Source organism: Entelurus aequoreus, linkage group LG17, assembly GCF_033978785.1.
Source record: "Entelurus aequoreus isolate RoL-2023_Sb linkage group LG17, RoL_Eaeq_v1.1, whole genome shotgun sequence".
In the NCBI taxonomy this organism is placed as follows: Eukaryota; Metazoa; Chordata; class Actinopteri; order Syngnathiformes; family Syngnathidae; genus Entelurus; species Entelurus aequoreus.
Window position 1 is genome coordinate 8,517,094 of NC_084747.1, and position 13,007 is coordinate 8,530,100.

Consider the following 13,007-nt stretch of genomic DNA (forward strand, 5'->3'; position numbering starts at 1 on the left):
CACCATTGCTGCTGCGCACACCCCCTCCCCTCCCTCCCCACACCCAGACACAGCGCGCCTCCTCTTTGTGACGCAAGAGATTCAGAAGGACGACACTGCAGCGCTGCAATAAAACACACTCAGATCTTCTGTTTCTAGCCGATACTACATCAAAAATAACGTGAAATAACGCACTAATGCATTATGTAGTAATGGTAACTGAATTACTGAATATAAAAAAATAACGCGTTAGACTACTAGTTACCGCTGCAACTAACGCCGTTACAGTAACGTGTTACTTTGTAACGCGTTAGTCCCAACACTGGTCACAATATTACAATAGACTATTGTATCGTGACTCAAGTACCGTGATACATCATGAAGTCCTTTCCAATACCTCGTCTAGGGCTGGACAATTATGGCAAAACATAATAATCACAATTATTTTGAGGGATTTTGGAAACAATATTGAAATACATCGCAAAACTAAAGAAGATAATTTCTCTCTGAAAGAAGTCTGTAGTTAAGAAGTAGAGAACTTTTTTAGATATTAAATGCAAGAAATGTGATCCACTTTCTGTACAACTGCAATGATCATTTTATTTACTTTGTTTTTGACACAATTTGTCCAATAGATAATAACTGTCATCAAGTACACATTTATACAACATTAATTTTAAGTAGTTTTTTCAATTTTTCAGTGACTTTGTAAAAATGTCAGTAAAACTCCATGTCACAATATTACAATAGACTATTGTATCGTGACTCAAGTACCGTGATACATAGTTTATCATGAAGTCCTTTCCAATACCTCGTCTAGGGCTGGACAATTATGGCAAAACATAATAATAATGATTATTTTGAGGGATTTTGGAATCACGATAAATAACTAAATTATTTATTAATTTGATAACGTAAAAACAGTATCACCAAAACTCAATTTTAAATATAATCTAAAAGAACAACCAGATATACATTAGTGACAAATAAATAAGACGTAAAATAACAATCATACTAACAATAAATGAAAATGACTATAGCAATATGAAAATCTAATCTAATTCAGGTTTTCTGTTTACATTTTTCTGAATTCCTTTTCTTGAATATTCGTGTCACACCCTGGTGAAAGTTGTCTTTTCGAATTTGGGGCTTTGTTTAATTTCAGGCACATTTTTAACATAAACTATCTGTTATTAAAACATATCATACCATACCACCACCAAAGGAATTCAATACAACTGTTTTAGAAAAAACAAGAAGATAAGAACTACAAATAAATACAAATATTTAAAGAGGCTCAGATGTTTGTAACTTAGACTTATTTTCATTGTCATTCCAATTTGAACTTTACAGTATAACAAAAACACTACCAGCTATCTTATTTGACCATTAGTGTTTGAACAAAGCATACATTTGTTATTTTCTTGTTCTTTATTACCTCCAATCCTCTGCACGTTGATGTAGACATGTGGTCCAGTCTTCTCTTCACATCTCTTACTCTTCCCCAACATCTCTTCTTTCACATCATTATTTTCTTTACACAAGCGCTTGTTTTGCTCTTCCACTTTCTTCATTTGACTTTTGCATTCTTTCATCTCCTCTGATGTGAACTCCACTGCCTTCTTCAAGCTAACAATCATGGCGGCTCTTTCTTTACATTCTTCAACAAAGCCGGCTAATTTCGATTTTAAGGGCTTGAAATAGTTTTCAAATAACAAAACTTCAAGTCACTCACCTTCATCTTTCGTCTTTATCTCCGTTGGTGATTTGCTGGAAGTTGGTGGCGCTGATTCTCTTTCATGTTCTCTTTTAGCGGACGTCGCCATCTTAGCATAGCAGTAGTCGTCCATCTTCTATCACGTCTTCAATCTTCACTTCAGATATCGCTACAAACTCAATGCACGTTTCGTGGCTTTGGAAAATACCAATTGAGATATTTGTTGCTATATTTGCTGTGAATCATATGACTTTAAGATCGTGAATTCGAAGTATCTCCGAACAACCATAGCCTGCGGTCTTCGTCTTTTTGCTTGGCTTCAAGTAGATTTGCGCATGCGCTAAAAGCCAGCAACTTCCGTTTCCTACTCCACAGCAGTTGTTTTTCAAAACAAAGGCATTTTATTCTTATTTTAAAACAATTGTTAGCAAAAGTATCTAACATCAAATAATGGACAACTACTGTTTAAAATAAAAAATATATATATACAAGCACGTGCACAGACTTTTTCCATGGCTGTTGTTCAAACCAGAAAAAGGGCAGACATCAAAAAAAAAATCCTACATTTTAAATACTACAAGAAACAGAAATATTTTCAACTTACATAGTTGTTTTAGTTAAAAACCTTTATAAAGTCAAATGATTACTCTGAATAAAGAAGAAAAGCACTAAGAGTGTAGATCTCCACCAGGACCAATCCTATTGTTCACGTGCTACTAAATTGTGTGCCATCTCATGTGTATCGTGTGCTGCTATGACAATAAACTTCCATGAATCCTGTAGAACACCAGACAGTTAGTAATATGGTTTCACATAAAAATGTTGGTGAAACTGCTCATTTCTACCTAGCGATAGGTGGCTCTAACTGTAGTGCTAATCACTCACCAGCAGAAAGCCCTCATCACACTGCTAATCAATAACTACCATCTTAGGCACTTAACATCACTAATCGCCAGTTAACAGCTATCATGCTAAATGTCAGCTATCTTAAATGCAAACATGAAAACAAGACACATTAACGTATTTCCCTATTACAAACATCATAACACAATCCAAACGTATATAAACACATTACTGTCTGAGCATATAAGATATTCAATTGCGTTACATTGCAATTTATTATATTGAAATGAGCCATGTGATTAAGATGGGCACGGTCTGACCAATCACAAGTCAGTAGGAGCTGCTTTGTTCTCGTGTTTGGATAAAGCGGAAGAGCGATTGTCAGCCTGACATTGATGTGTCTCTGAGAACTGAACACATTTTTATAACTTATAACAAAATGTGTTTATACAGTAACCTGCTCACATGAGTCACATTACAGCAGGGGTGTCAAACTCATTTTAGCTCAGGGGCCACATGGAGGAAAATCTATTTCCACGTGGGCGGGACGGGTAAAATCATGGCATGATAACTTAAAAATACGACAACTTCAGATTATTTTTATTTATTTTACTTTGGCCAAAAATAGAACAAGCACATCCTGAAAATGTACATATCACAAATAATCATAATCAAAATACTTCAAGTTAGTTACACATATTAGAGAGAAAAAAATGGCGCATTTTCAAAAACACCTTAAAAAACACAATGTACTTAGACTTAATCTCAGTGTTTCTATTAAACTTTAAGTCACAACCCATCTAGGATTGAACAAAAAACAAAATAAAGCATGAATAAAAACTATTCTATGTATCAACTACCTCATTTGTCATTTCCACATATTAATCCTGTGCTAACTCAACAAACCATACACACTGAGGTAGAAACTATTCAAGAGTGTTGAGTTACTTCCTGTCTTCTAGACATAACGTGTATTGATAGAAAAATAAAAGTTGTGCAATGTGTGAACAATTTCAACAAAGCACAAATAAAAAGTTAAAAGACTGACAGTATTGCAGTAAATCACACACTGTTCACTTTCTTTACATTTGCACAGAAGACAATCATTTTCACAGAACTATATCAGTGTGCAGTGTCTCATGCTGCATTTTAATTATGTCAGTTTTGATACATCTCAACTTTGCAGTGAAAAAGGGTGTAGTGCAGGTTTTTGAGCGTGCACAAACTTGACACATGAGGCCCCAGGTCCCTGGACTGAAGAAGGAGTAACCAAGCACTTGAAGCATCATCTATCTTACTGTTCAGGAAGGTTTCAGATACAGAGAAGACATGGGGTCATGAGTAGATAAGATTATGCTCCAAATAATCCAAGTTTGTACGAATACCTCAGATATTTGTGAAAGAAGCAGTGAGGAGGTCCTGGGTAGGGTGGATGTCACCACATATTAGCAACATACCACAAACTAAACAGCTATTTTAGAAATACTTATTTTCTCTTGTGGGTTTTTGTGGGTTTTTGTGTGTTTTACTGCGTCTGCATTATGTGGGAACCTTTTACAGCACACTGAACAACTAAATGGTTTTTTACCTGTGTGTGTTCTCATGTGTTCGGTCAAAATGTTCTTAATAGAAAAGTTTTCACCACAAATTGAACAGTTAAATGGTTTTTCACCTGTGTGTGTTCTCATGTGTTTAGTCAAAGAGCCACTTTGAGAAAAGCTTGTGTCACAAACTGAACAATTAAATGGTTTTTCACCTGTGTGTGTTCTCATGTGTTGAGTCAAAGAGCCACTTTGAGAAAAGCTTGTGTCACAAACTGAACAATTAAATGGTTTTTCACCTGTGTGTGTTCTCAAGTGTTGAGTCAAATGGCTATTTCGATCAAATATTTTGCCACAAACTGAACATTTAAATGTTTTTTCTCCTGTGTGTGTTCTCATGTGTTTAGTCAAGTGGATATTTTTAGAAAAGCTTTTGCCACAAACTGAACAATTAAATGGTTTTTCCCCTGTGTGTGTCTTCATGTGTTGATTTAATTGGCCCTTTAAAATAAAACTTTCAGCACAAATTGAACAACTCAAACATATTTTACCTATTTTCTTTGTAGAGCATTCAGAGTGTTTGTTGTCAGTGTGAGTCCTCATATCACCTTCACAGTCTTTATCTCTGCTCAAAGGTTCTTCAACCTCGTCTTCAGCCTCACGATCTGATAGTGGAGCTAAGAGGTTGTCTACTTGTGGTTTCTCTTCATCATCTTCAGTCTTCACAGAGAGAATACTCAGTGGAAACTTGGTGTAATCAGCTTCCTCTCGTCCTAGAAGACACTCTCCCTCCTGAGTGATGCAGAGTTCCTCCTCTTCCTTTTTAATGCAGGGTGGTTGTGGAGTCTCCTGCTTCAAAGTGGAGCTCCCCCCTAACTGAGGGGAAACTTCTTCTGGATTACCGATCAGCTGCTGGACGTCTGCAAGACACAAACAATAAAAACACACTTTCTTCTATGTACTGTATGTGTGTGTAGTAGGGTTGTACAGTATACTGCTACTAATAAAGTATCGTGGTACTAATCAATTGAAATCGGTACTATACCACCTTTGAAAAGTACCGGTACCGTTCTTTCATCTGAATGCCGCTGTGAGGCTGTGACTACCTCCAGGGCCCATGTTGTGTCGGGGGTAACACTGGGTCGTCGGAAGGACGAGGCCGTCGATTAGTTACAACTTGCTCACTAGGGCTGCAACAACTAATCGATTAAATTTGATTATAAGAATAGTTGGCGATTAATTTAGTCATGGATTTGTTGGATCTATGCTATGCGCATGCGCTGCTGCTACGTCTCATGAGGTGGCAGTAAGCCAGCCAATGATGTGTCATGTGCAGCTCACGTGACCACGCCGTCTCCTTTAAAGTTGAAGTACCAATGATTGTCACACACACACTAGGTGTGGCGAAATTATTCTCTGCATTTGACCCATCACCCTTGATCCCCCCCTAGGAGGTGAGGGGAGCAGTGAGCAGCAGCGGTGGCCGTGCCCGGGAATCGTTTTTGGTGATTTTAACCCCCAATTCCAACCCTTGATGCTGAGTGCCAAGCAGGGAGGTAATGGCTCCCATTTTTATAGTCTTTGTGCCTGGAAACATTTGAAAAATGGCGGAGGACAACTGTACCGATAGTTCAGCGGAGAAACATCTTGAGGTTATTGCTTCGATGTAGAAGGGTACAGTGTACAAACAACTCTCCTCAATATTCAAGTCGTCAAAAGTGTGGGAACACTTTACTTTAAAGACTTCAAAGAAGACCGTTTCCTGCAAAATGTGCAGCGTGGACCTCGCCTGGCAAGGAAGTACAACATTGCCACCTGAAGAGGAAACATGTTGGAGCCATGGATGAAGGGAACTCACGCTACGTAACTTTTTAAGTCCATAGTCCGGGTACATTGATCCCTTGTGTCCGTCGTCGTGTGTTTTTAATCTTTTGTTAATGAGGATATTTTTTTGAAGGAAGCGCAGCAGCAACTGTCGTGTATTAACTTTCAGAGTGTTAGGAACTTTTAGGAGAGTACGACGACTTTTCATTTTCTTTGTTGTTTTGAGTGGCAACAGGCATTCATGAGTTCAGCACGCCAGCTCTTTTTTGTGAGTAAGGTTAACGTTACCCCTTTGTTGCAACACGGGGCTGATAATGTGTCTACGGCAGATTTGACTCGGTTTTGAGAGAGAAAACGCACGGTTACCAATTACGAAATAAACGTAACGGACAGAAATATTTCAGGTTGTTTCATAATGGATCAATGTAGCGGGCCCAATAAAGCTATATAAATATATTTAGATTTGAGTGACGCTTGAGTGTAACTAAACGTTATGAAGGTGCTGGAATATTTCATGCTATTATTCAGAGGCAGCCTAAAATGAATCCTTTATTATTCACAACAGAAACTGTTAGAATAATTGTTTCTAAATTATCAGTTCGGTTTCATAATACACCTCACGGTGCAACCTGGACACATCATCAGTGATTCTCCCGGGGTCATAGGGTGTTTCGGGTCTTAATCAAACACCCTCTCCCGGGCGACCCAGCCGAGGGTGATCAACCCTGCCCCGGTTGCCGTCTTTGCGAGCTGTCAACTGTCTCTCCAGTTGTCACCACTCTTTCGGGGTTGTCATCCAGCCTCTTCCTGGAAGTCAATGGCGATGCCATACTCGATCGGTTTCATAATACACCTCACGGTGCAACCTGGACACATCATCAGTGAACTTTGTGTTACATTTGAGGGCCCGGTGAGAAGACAAAAGCTGTCTTTGAAAACTACCAAGAAGAAGGCTCGTAAAACTCCACTGTGTAAGCGGGAAAGCCACATGAAGGGTTTTCTGTTTTCTCTCATGTATGGTAATCAACAGAAAAAAAGGAGAGATGGCAGGATCTGCCCACTTTCCAGACGACCTCTTTTTGAAGTATTTTACAAACTCTTTTTGAACTATTTTATGGAACTCTTTTTGAACTATTTTATGAAACTCTTTTTGAACTATTTTATGGACCTCTTTTTGAACTATTTTACGAACCTTTGTCCTTGGAAACAGCGGTGGCCATGTGGTCGGGGAGGGTCCAAAATAAAAGAAAGAGGTGTGCAATCTTTTGGCAGAGCGTGCTGAGATACTGTACAAGGGTACAGTGTACAGACAACTCTCCTCAACATTGAGTTCAAATTGAATTCTGTCTGTTTAATTCTTTGCCTCTTGTCTTGTTTAATAGATGTCATCAGTGTTTGAACCTGACAGAAACGTGTACAAAATCTGATCCAGTTCTGATCTGATGAGTTACATGTCTATGTTGAAGAGGTTCATGTAGCCTACTGATGTGTATTTATAAATGGTTGATTTATATAGGCTAGTAAGGTAAAGTTTTGTACCTGACAAGTTTCGGCTACCTTTCTTCCGCCCTACCCCCGGCGCACACCAGGGGACACCGCCCTTCCACCACTTCAGGTGAGATAGAACAATTCATAGAACATGTCACAGATGACGTCACGCTAACACCACGTGACACCTCTGATGAAGGCTGCAGAAGCAAGGTAGCTGAAACTTGTCAGGTACAACACTTTACCTTACTAGCCTATATAAATCAACCATTTATAAATGATTAATTAAATCAACTAGGTATGTATTAAGTTACATGTAAATGATGCTACTAAGTACGTTCATTATATGGTTTCTCTCATTTCAGAAAGAAACAAGCCAGCATTAGCGACTTGGTACAAAGGATGGTGTGCACACCACAGCAAGCGGCTGCATTGACTGATGCTATCCTGAATATGTTGCTAACTGACATGAGGCCACTATCAATGGTGGAGGATGAAGGTTTTAGACAAATGATTCACGTCCTCAACCCTGGTCACACTCTTCCCTCGAGGACCCATGTGACCAGAGTGACGGAGAGGAAGTACCAGCAGACGTTCCAAGCAGTGTAGACTGACATAAAAGCCACCCAGAGCAAAATTGCTCCCACTACTGATGTGTGGACAAGTGTAGCCATCTTGGCAATACATGCCATTACATTGGAGAGCAATGGAACATGAAGTCAATCTGCCTTACCACCATGCCACTAGAGGAAAGACATTCAGCATCCAACATTGCAGAATGGTTAGAAAAGGTAGTAGCCAGCTTTGAAATTCCCCCAAGCAAAATGGTTGCTATCGTGCATGACAATGGTGCACTTTATAAAAATAAAAATAAACATTTTTGGAACATTTCAATCAATCAATCAATCAATGTTTATTTATATAGCCCTAAATCACAAGTGTCTCAAAGGGCTGTACAAGCCACAACGACATCCTCGGTACAGAGCCCACATACGGGCAAGGAAAACTCACCCCAGTGGGACGTCAATGTGAATGACTATGAGAAACCTTGGAGAGGACCGCATATGTGGGTAACCCCCACATTTGCTTTGTTTTATTTGGCAAGTTGAAAGAACATGGTGCCATTATGCTGTTTTTTCCCCCAATAAAATACTGGAAAGGATAGAAATGTAGTTTGTCTCTTTTATCCGATTATTAATCGATTAATCGGAGTAATAATCGACACATTAATCGATTATCAAATTAGTTGTTAGTTGCAGCCCTACTGGTCATTTTATTTATTATTTCCACAGGGCACAACCAGACATCCACCATGCTATTAACACTCCTGCACATGCTACCACTACCTCTCCTTACTCGCCCACTCACCCCACATACTACCACTCTTAAAGGTGCACACACACATACGCTACTCTTACAACAGCTGCTTTAAAACACGCCTCGCCAAATGTGGTGATTAGTATTACCACCTTTGCTTCAGACTTAGGTCAACATTTAAATAATAAGCATTCAGATCTGCACAAGGAGTTTAAATAGTGACAGGTATAATGTAGTTGTTACACCTGTCCTGCTGCTCTCTCTTTACTCGCCCGCTCACTCACTGACGTCACTCAGACAACACGTTGACATTCTCACAAACACACATACTACTCTCATAAGTTAACCAGCTCCCCTGCTGTGCACATGCAGATACGTAGAACTTGATGCCAAATATTAGCACAGTTAAAACTGCCCAATTAGCAGTCAACTAATGCAAGTGAAATGACTACATTTTGGAACAAATTCCTACCATTTGTGTTTTGTCTTTAATAAATGTGTTTTACCTGCTACATGGCTTATCTGTGTACATTTATCCTTTGTTTGGTTTTTAGTACTTAATCAATAATTGTATTTTTCTTAAAGCACAGACCAGGAGTCAATCAATCAATCAATCAATCAATGTTTACCTAAATAGTCCTAAATCACGAGTGTCTCAAAGGGCTGCACAAGCCACACCGACATCCTGTGGCAACCATAAATCATGAATAATTTAATATAATGTCAGTAAAACTTTATGTTCTAATCTAATACTTGACTATAGCAGACTATATGTAATATGGAAAATTGTAAATTGTTTTTTGAGTGCAACCAGAGAAGTTTAATGCGTTTTAATTTATATTTTAACCTTGTAAAATTGTTATTTGACTGAGTGTTTAATGTAGTGTTGTTGCGTTTGTAAGGCGAAAGCAAGACAACTTGAAGTATCTTTTGACACACAAAAACGTGTTTGCGGTTTATTTGATCAAAGACGAGAATGAGTGACTCCTGCAAATCTCCTGACGGTCGCTTAAAGGGGCCGCTACGAATTACTAACTCTTAACTCTTAACCGCATATATGAATGCTAAACAAGAACAACATTGTTATGTGCACAATCGAACAATGACAGTGAATCATGATGACAAAGTCAAGTAAACAGTTGTGGTGAATTATGTCCTTAAAGCAACCGCTACAGTGGAAGATTTTCTGTTTAAAATAAAGCCAACATTGACAATTTCACCGCCACCTGAACAGTTTTTTCCCCGTGGCCATCAGGCACATGAACAATAAGTCCTAACAGTAGCTCCTTTGAATTCTTTCTAAGTCTATAACAAGATCTGATAGCTCAGTTACAGCTCTTGTTATTACCAAATCTGTGTTATATGTGTTTTATGTTGCACCATTGCACCAAGAAAAATTCCTAGTTTGTGAACCCGTTCTCAAACAATGGCAATAAAATGATTCTGATTCTGAATTTTCGTAGTATCTATAAAGTATCTATACACTTAGTACCGGTAGTAAATTATTGGTATGGGGACAACCCTAGTGTGTAGTGTTTCATGGCCATTCATTTAGTGCCTTACCAGAATGATGGATCAATGTTTACATGACTTGTCATAGACTCAGAAAAGTTCAGCTAGAATCACAGAAAGTAGAAAACATCTGCTGCGATGGACATTAGGATACTAAAAGATAATATCTATCTCAAAGAAGTCTGTAGATAAGAAGTAAAGGATGTTTTTTTTATATTAAATGCAAGAAATTGGATCCACTTTCTGTACAATTGCAATGATCATTTTATTTACTTTGTTTTCCACACAATTTGTGCAATAAATTATAACTGGCATCTAGTGTACAACATTTATTTTAAGCTGTTTTGTTTTTACATTTTTCAGTGACTTTGTCAAAATGTCAGTAAAACTCCATGTCACAACATTACAATAGACTATTGTATCGTGACTCAAGTACCGTGATACATAGTTTATCATGAAGTCCTTTCCAATACCTCGTCTAGGGCTGGACAATTATGGCAAAACATAATAATCACAATTATTTTGGGTGATTTTGGAATCACGATAAATAACACAATTATTTATTAATTTGAAAACGTAAAATCAGTACCACCAAAACTCTATTTTAAATATAATCTAAAAGAACAACTGTTTTTTCCCAGCCCTTGATTAGCAGTTTATTTTCTCTCTTTGTAGCGTTTGATGGACGCTACGTCACTACATGGGTGGAAAAATAGCTAAGTTCACGCCACGCTGCTGGGAACTGTAGTTAAGCTACATAGTGTCACTACTTGTTGTGCACTACTGCCCATCACTCATTCTAACTCGTAAATAAACGCTAGCAAAAGTCAGCTAACAATGCAGGTAATGGGGATGCACTCTATTTCACCTATAAAAAACTAAGAAATATCCAAAAGCTTCCAGCAACTTTGTATATACACGCTGTAAGTATATATGTACTGTAATAACAGGCACATTAATAATGACATGTAATATTTACGTATTTTCATCATTTGTTATCATTTTAAACAAACGGCGGCGCATTATTTACACAGACGAATCATAACGTTCGCTATTTCCTTCAACACCACCACCAACTGTTACCAATAAAGGCAGACTTCATGAGTGCCATCAAAGAAGAATTTGGGACAAATTATGATCCAGAACCTTATATTTTTGAGCTTGAATATAAGGAGGATGAGCTACAAGTTTTAGAAGCTGAGTGATAAGCAGATCAAGCAATTAGCACTATTGCTAAGTGCTAAACAAAAAATACAAACTATATACCATCCAATCTCGATTAATATCACTTTTTATTTAAATTAAGGCAGGCAGGATACTACTGCGGTAACTTCTGACAAACATTTCCGCCATTTTTGATAGAGGAAAAATGCCAACAGGTTCTTTGTTTATATTGTTCAACAAAGTCGGCTAATCTCTATTTTTAGGGCTTGGAATTCAAATAGCTTTCAAATGAGGGAACGCAACACACTCACCTTCATCTTCGCTTTTCAGATTGTTCTCCGTTGGTGGCGCTGATTCTCTTTCATGTTCTCTTTTAGCGGACGTCGCCATCTTAGCATAGCAGTAGTCGTCCATCTTCTATCACGTCTTCAATCTTCACTTCAGATAACACGCCGTCGCTCCACACTCAAAGTCCGTTTGGTGGGCTTAAGAAAATGTGAATAGTTGAGGTATTTGATGCTATTTTTGAATCTATAAGATCAAGCCACGCCGCTTAGTCCGCCATCTTGGACTTTCCACTTTCCACTGTTCCATGTGTTTGCGCATGCGCCAGAAGTGTGCAACTTCCGATCGACAACTGCACTTTAAAAAATAAAATACCTTTTGAATAACTAGCGGCCCATTTCATCTTTTCTTACATTTCTGGCTCATAATTGAAGTGCTCCTTATCGCGAAAACATGTTTTGATATCAAAATACTTTGAAGATAGAAATGAAACAAAAGTCGACAATGTTGTATTCTGTCTTTTAGTGGGTTGAAGCAAACGGCAAGTTGTTTGACAAAGTAAGTGTTGTGAAAGTGTGAAACTCACACTACCCCAGTATACATTTTCAACATTATAGCATTTCACCCTTTTGACGTTTTTTCCTCTTGACTTTTATCAGTAATATCCTCATTGAACGACGACTTGTAGTCGACCTCGGACCAACTGCACTCAGTGAGGAAACAAACACGCTCACATAAATATTGCTCTTATTGCAAGCATAGACAGCAGAACACTTCTATTTTCACTTTTGAACACTGACTTTAGTTATCTGCTGCACTGACAAGATGCCTGCTCGGTGCGTGTTGGCGACTGTAGCCAAACTGCTGTGTCAAAACTGCCGTGTGACGTCACCATTGACCTTTTTCTTTTACACACACCCGGGAACATGAAAACAAAATAATGGGCTCTGTTGGCCACTTACTTAATAAACTTACAGGACAAAGTGCGTCCTGATTCTTTGATTCTATTTTAAACTTGATGTGTGCCGATGATAAGAAAGTTTGTCACTGCATTACTGACTAATAACCAGGGGCGTCACTAGCTTTTAAGGACTGATTGATTGATTGATTGATTGAGACTTTTATTAGTAGGTTGCACAGTGAAGTACATATTCCGTACAATTGACCACTAAATGGTAACACCCGAATAAGTTTTTCAACTTTTTTAAGTCGGGGTCCACTTCATGACTTGATTCATGATACAGATATATACTATCATATATACTATCATCATAATACAGTCATCACATAAGTTAATCACATTGAATTATTTACATTATTTACAATCACAGGGGGAC

General features: G+C 38.2%; 1 protein-coding gene across 1 annotated transcript; it reads right to left on the reverse strand.

Moving 5' to 3' along the window:
- Positions 1 to 3,161: 3,161 nt before the first annotated feature.
- On the reverse strand, positions 3,162 to 11,970 carry LOC133632270 (zinc finger protein 501-like). Its single transcript, XM_062024614.1, has 2 exons — positions 11,697 to 11,970; positions 3,162 to 5,000 (listed from the first exon to the last, which is right to left on the reverse strand). The coding sequence occupies exons 1-2, from the start codon at positions 11,797 to 11,799 to the stop codon at positions 4,003 to 4,005; spliced, it is 1,101 nt and encodes a 366-aa protein (XP_061880598.1). The 5' UTR covers positions 11,800 to 11,970; the 3' UTR covers positions 3,162 to 4,002.
- Positions 11,971 to 13,007: the final 1,037 nt, after the last annotated feature.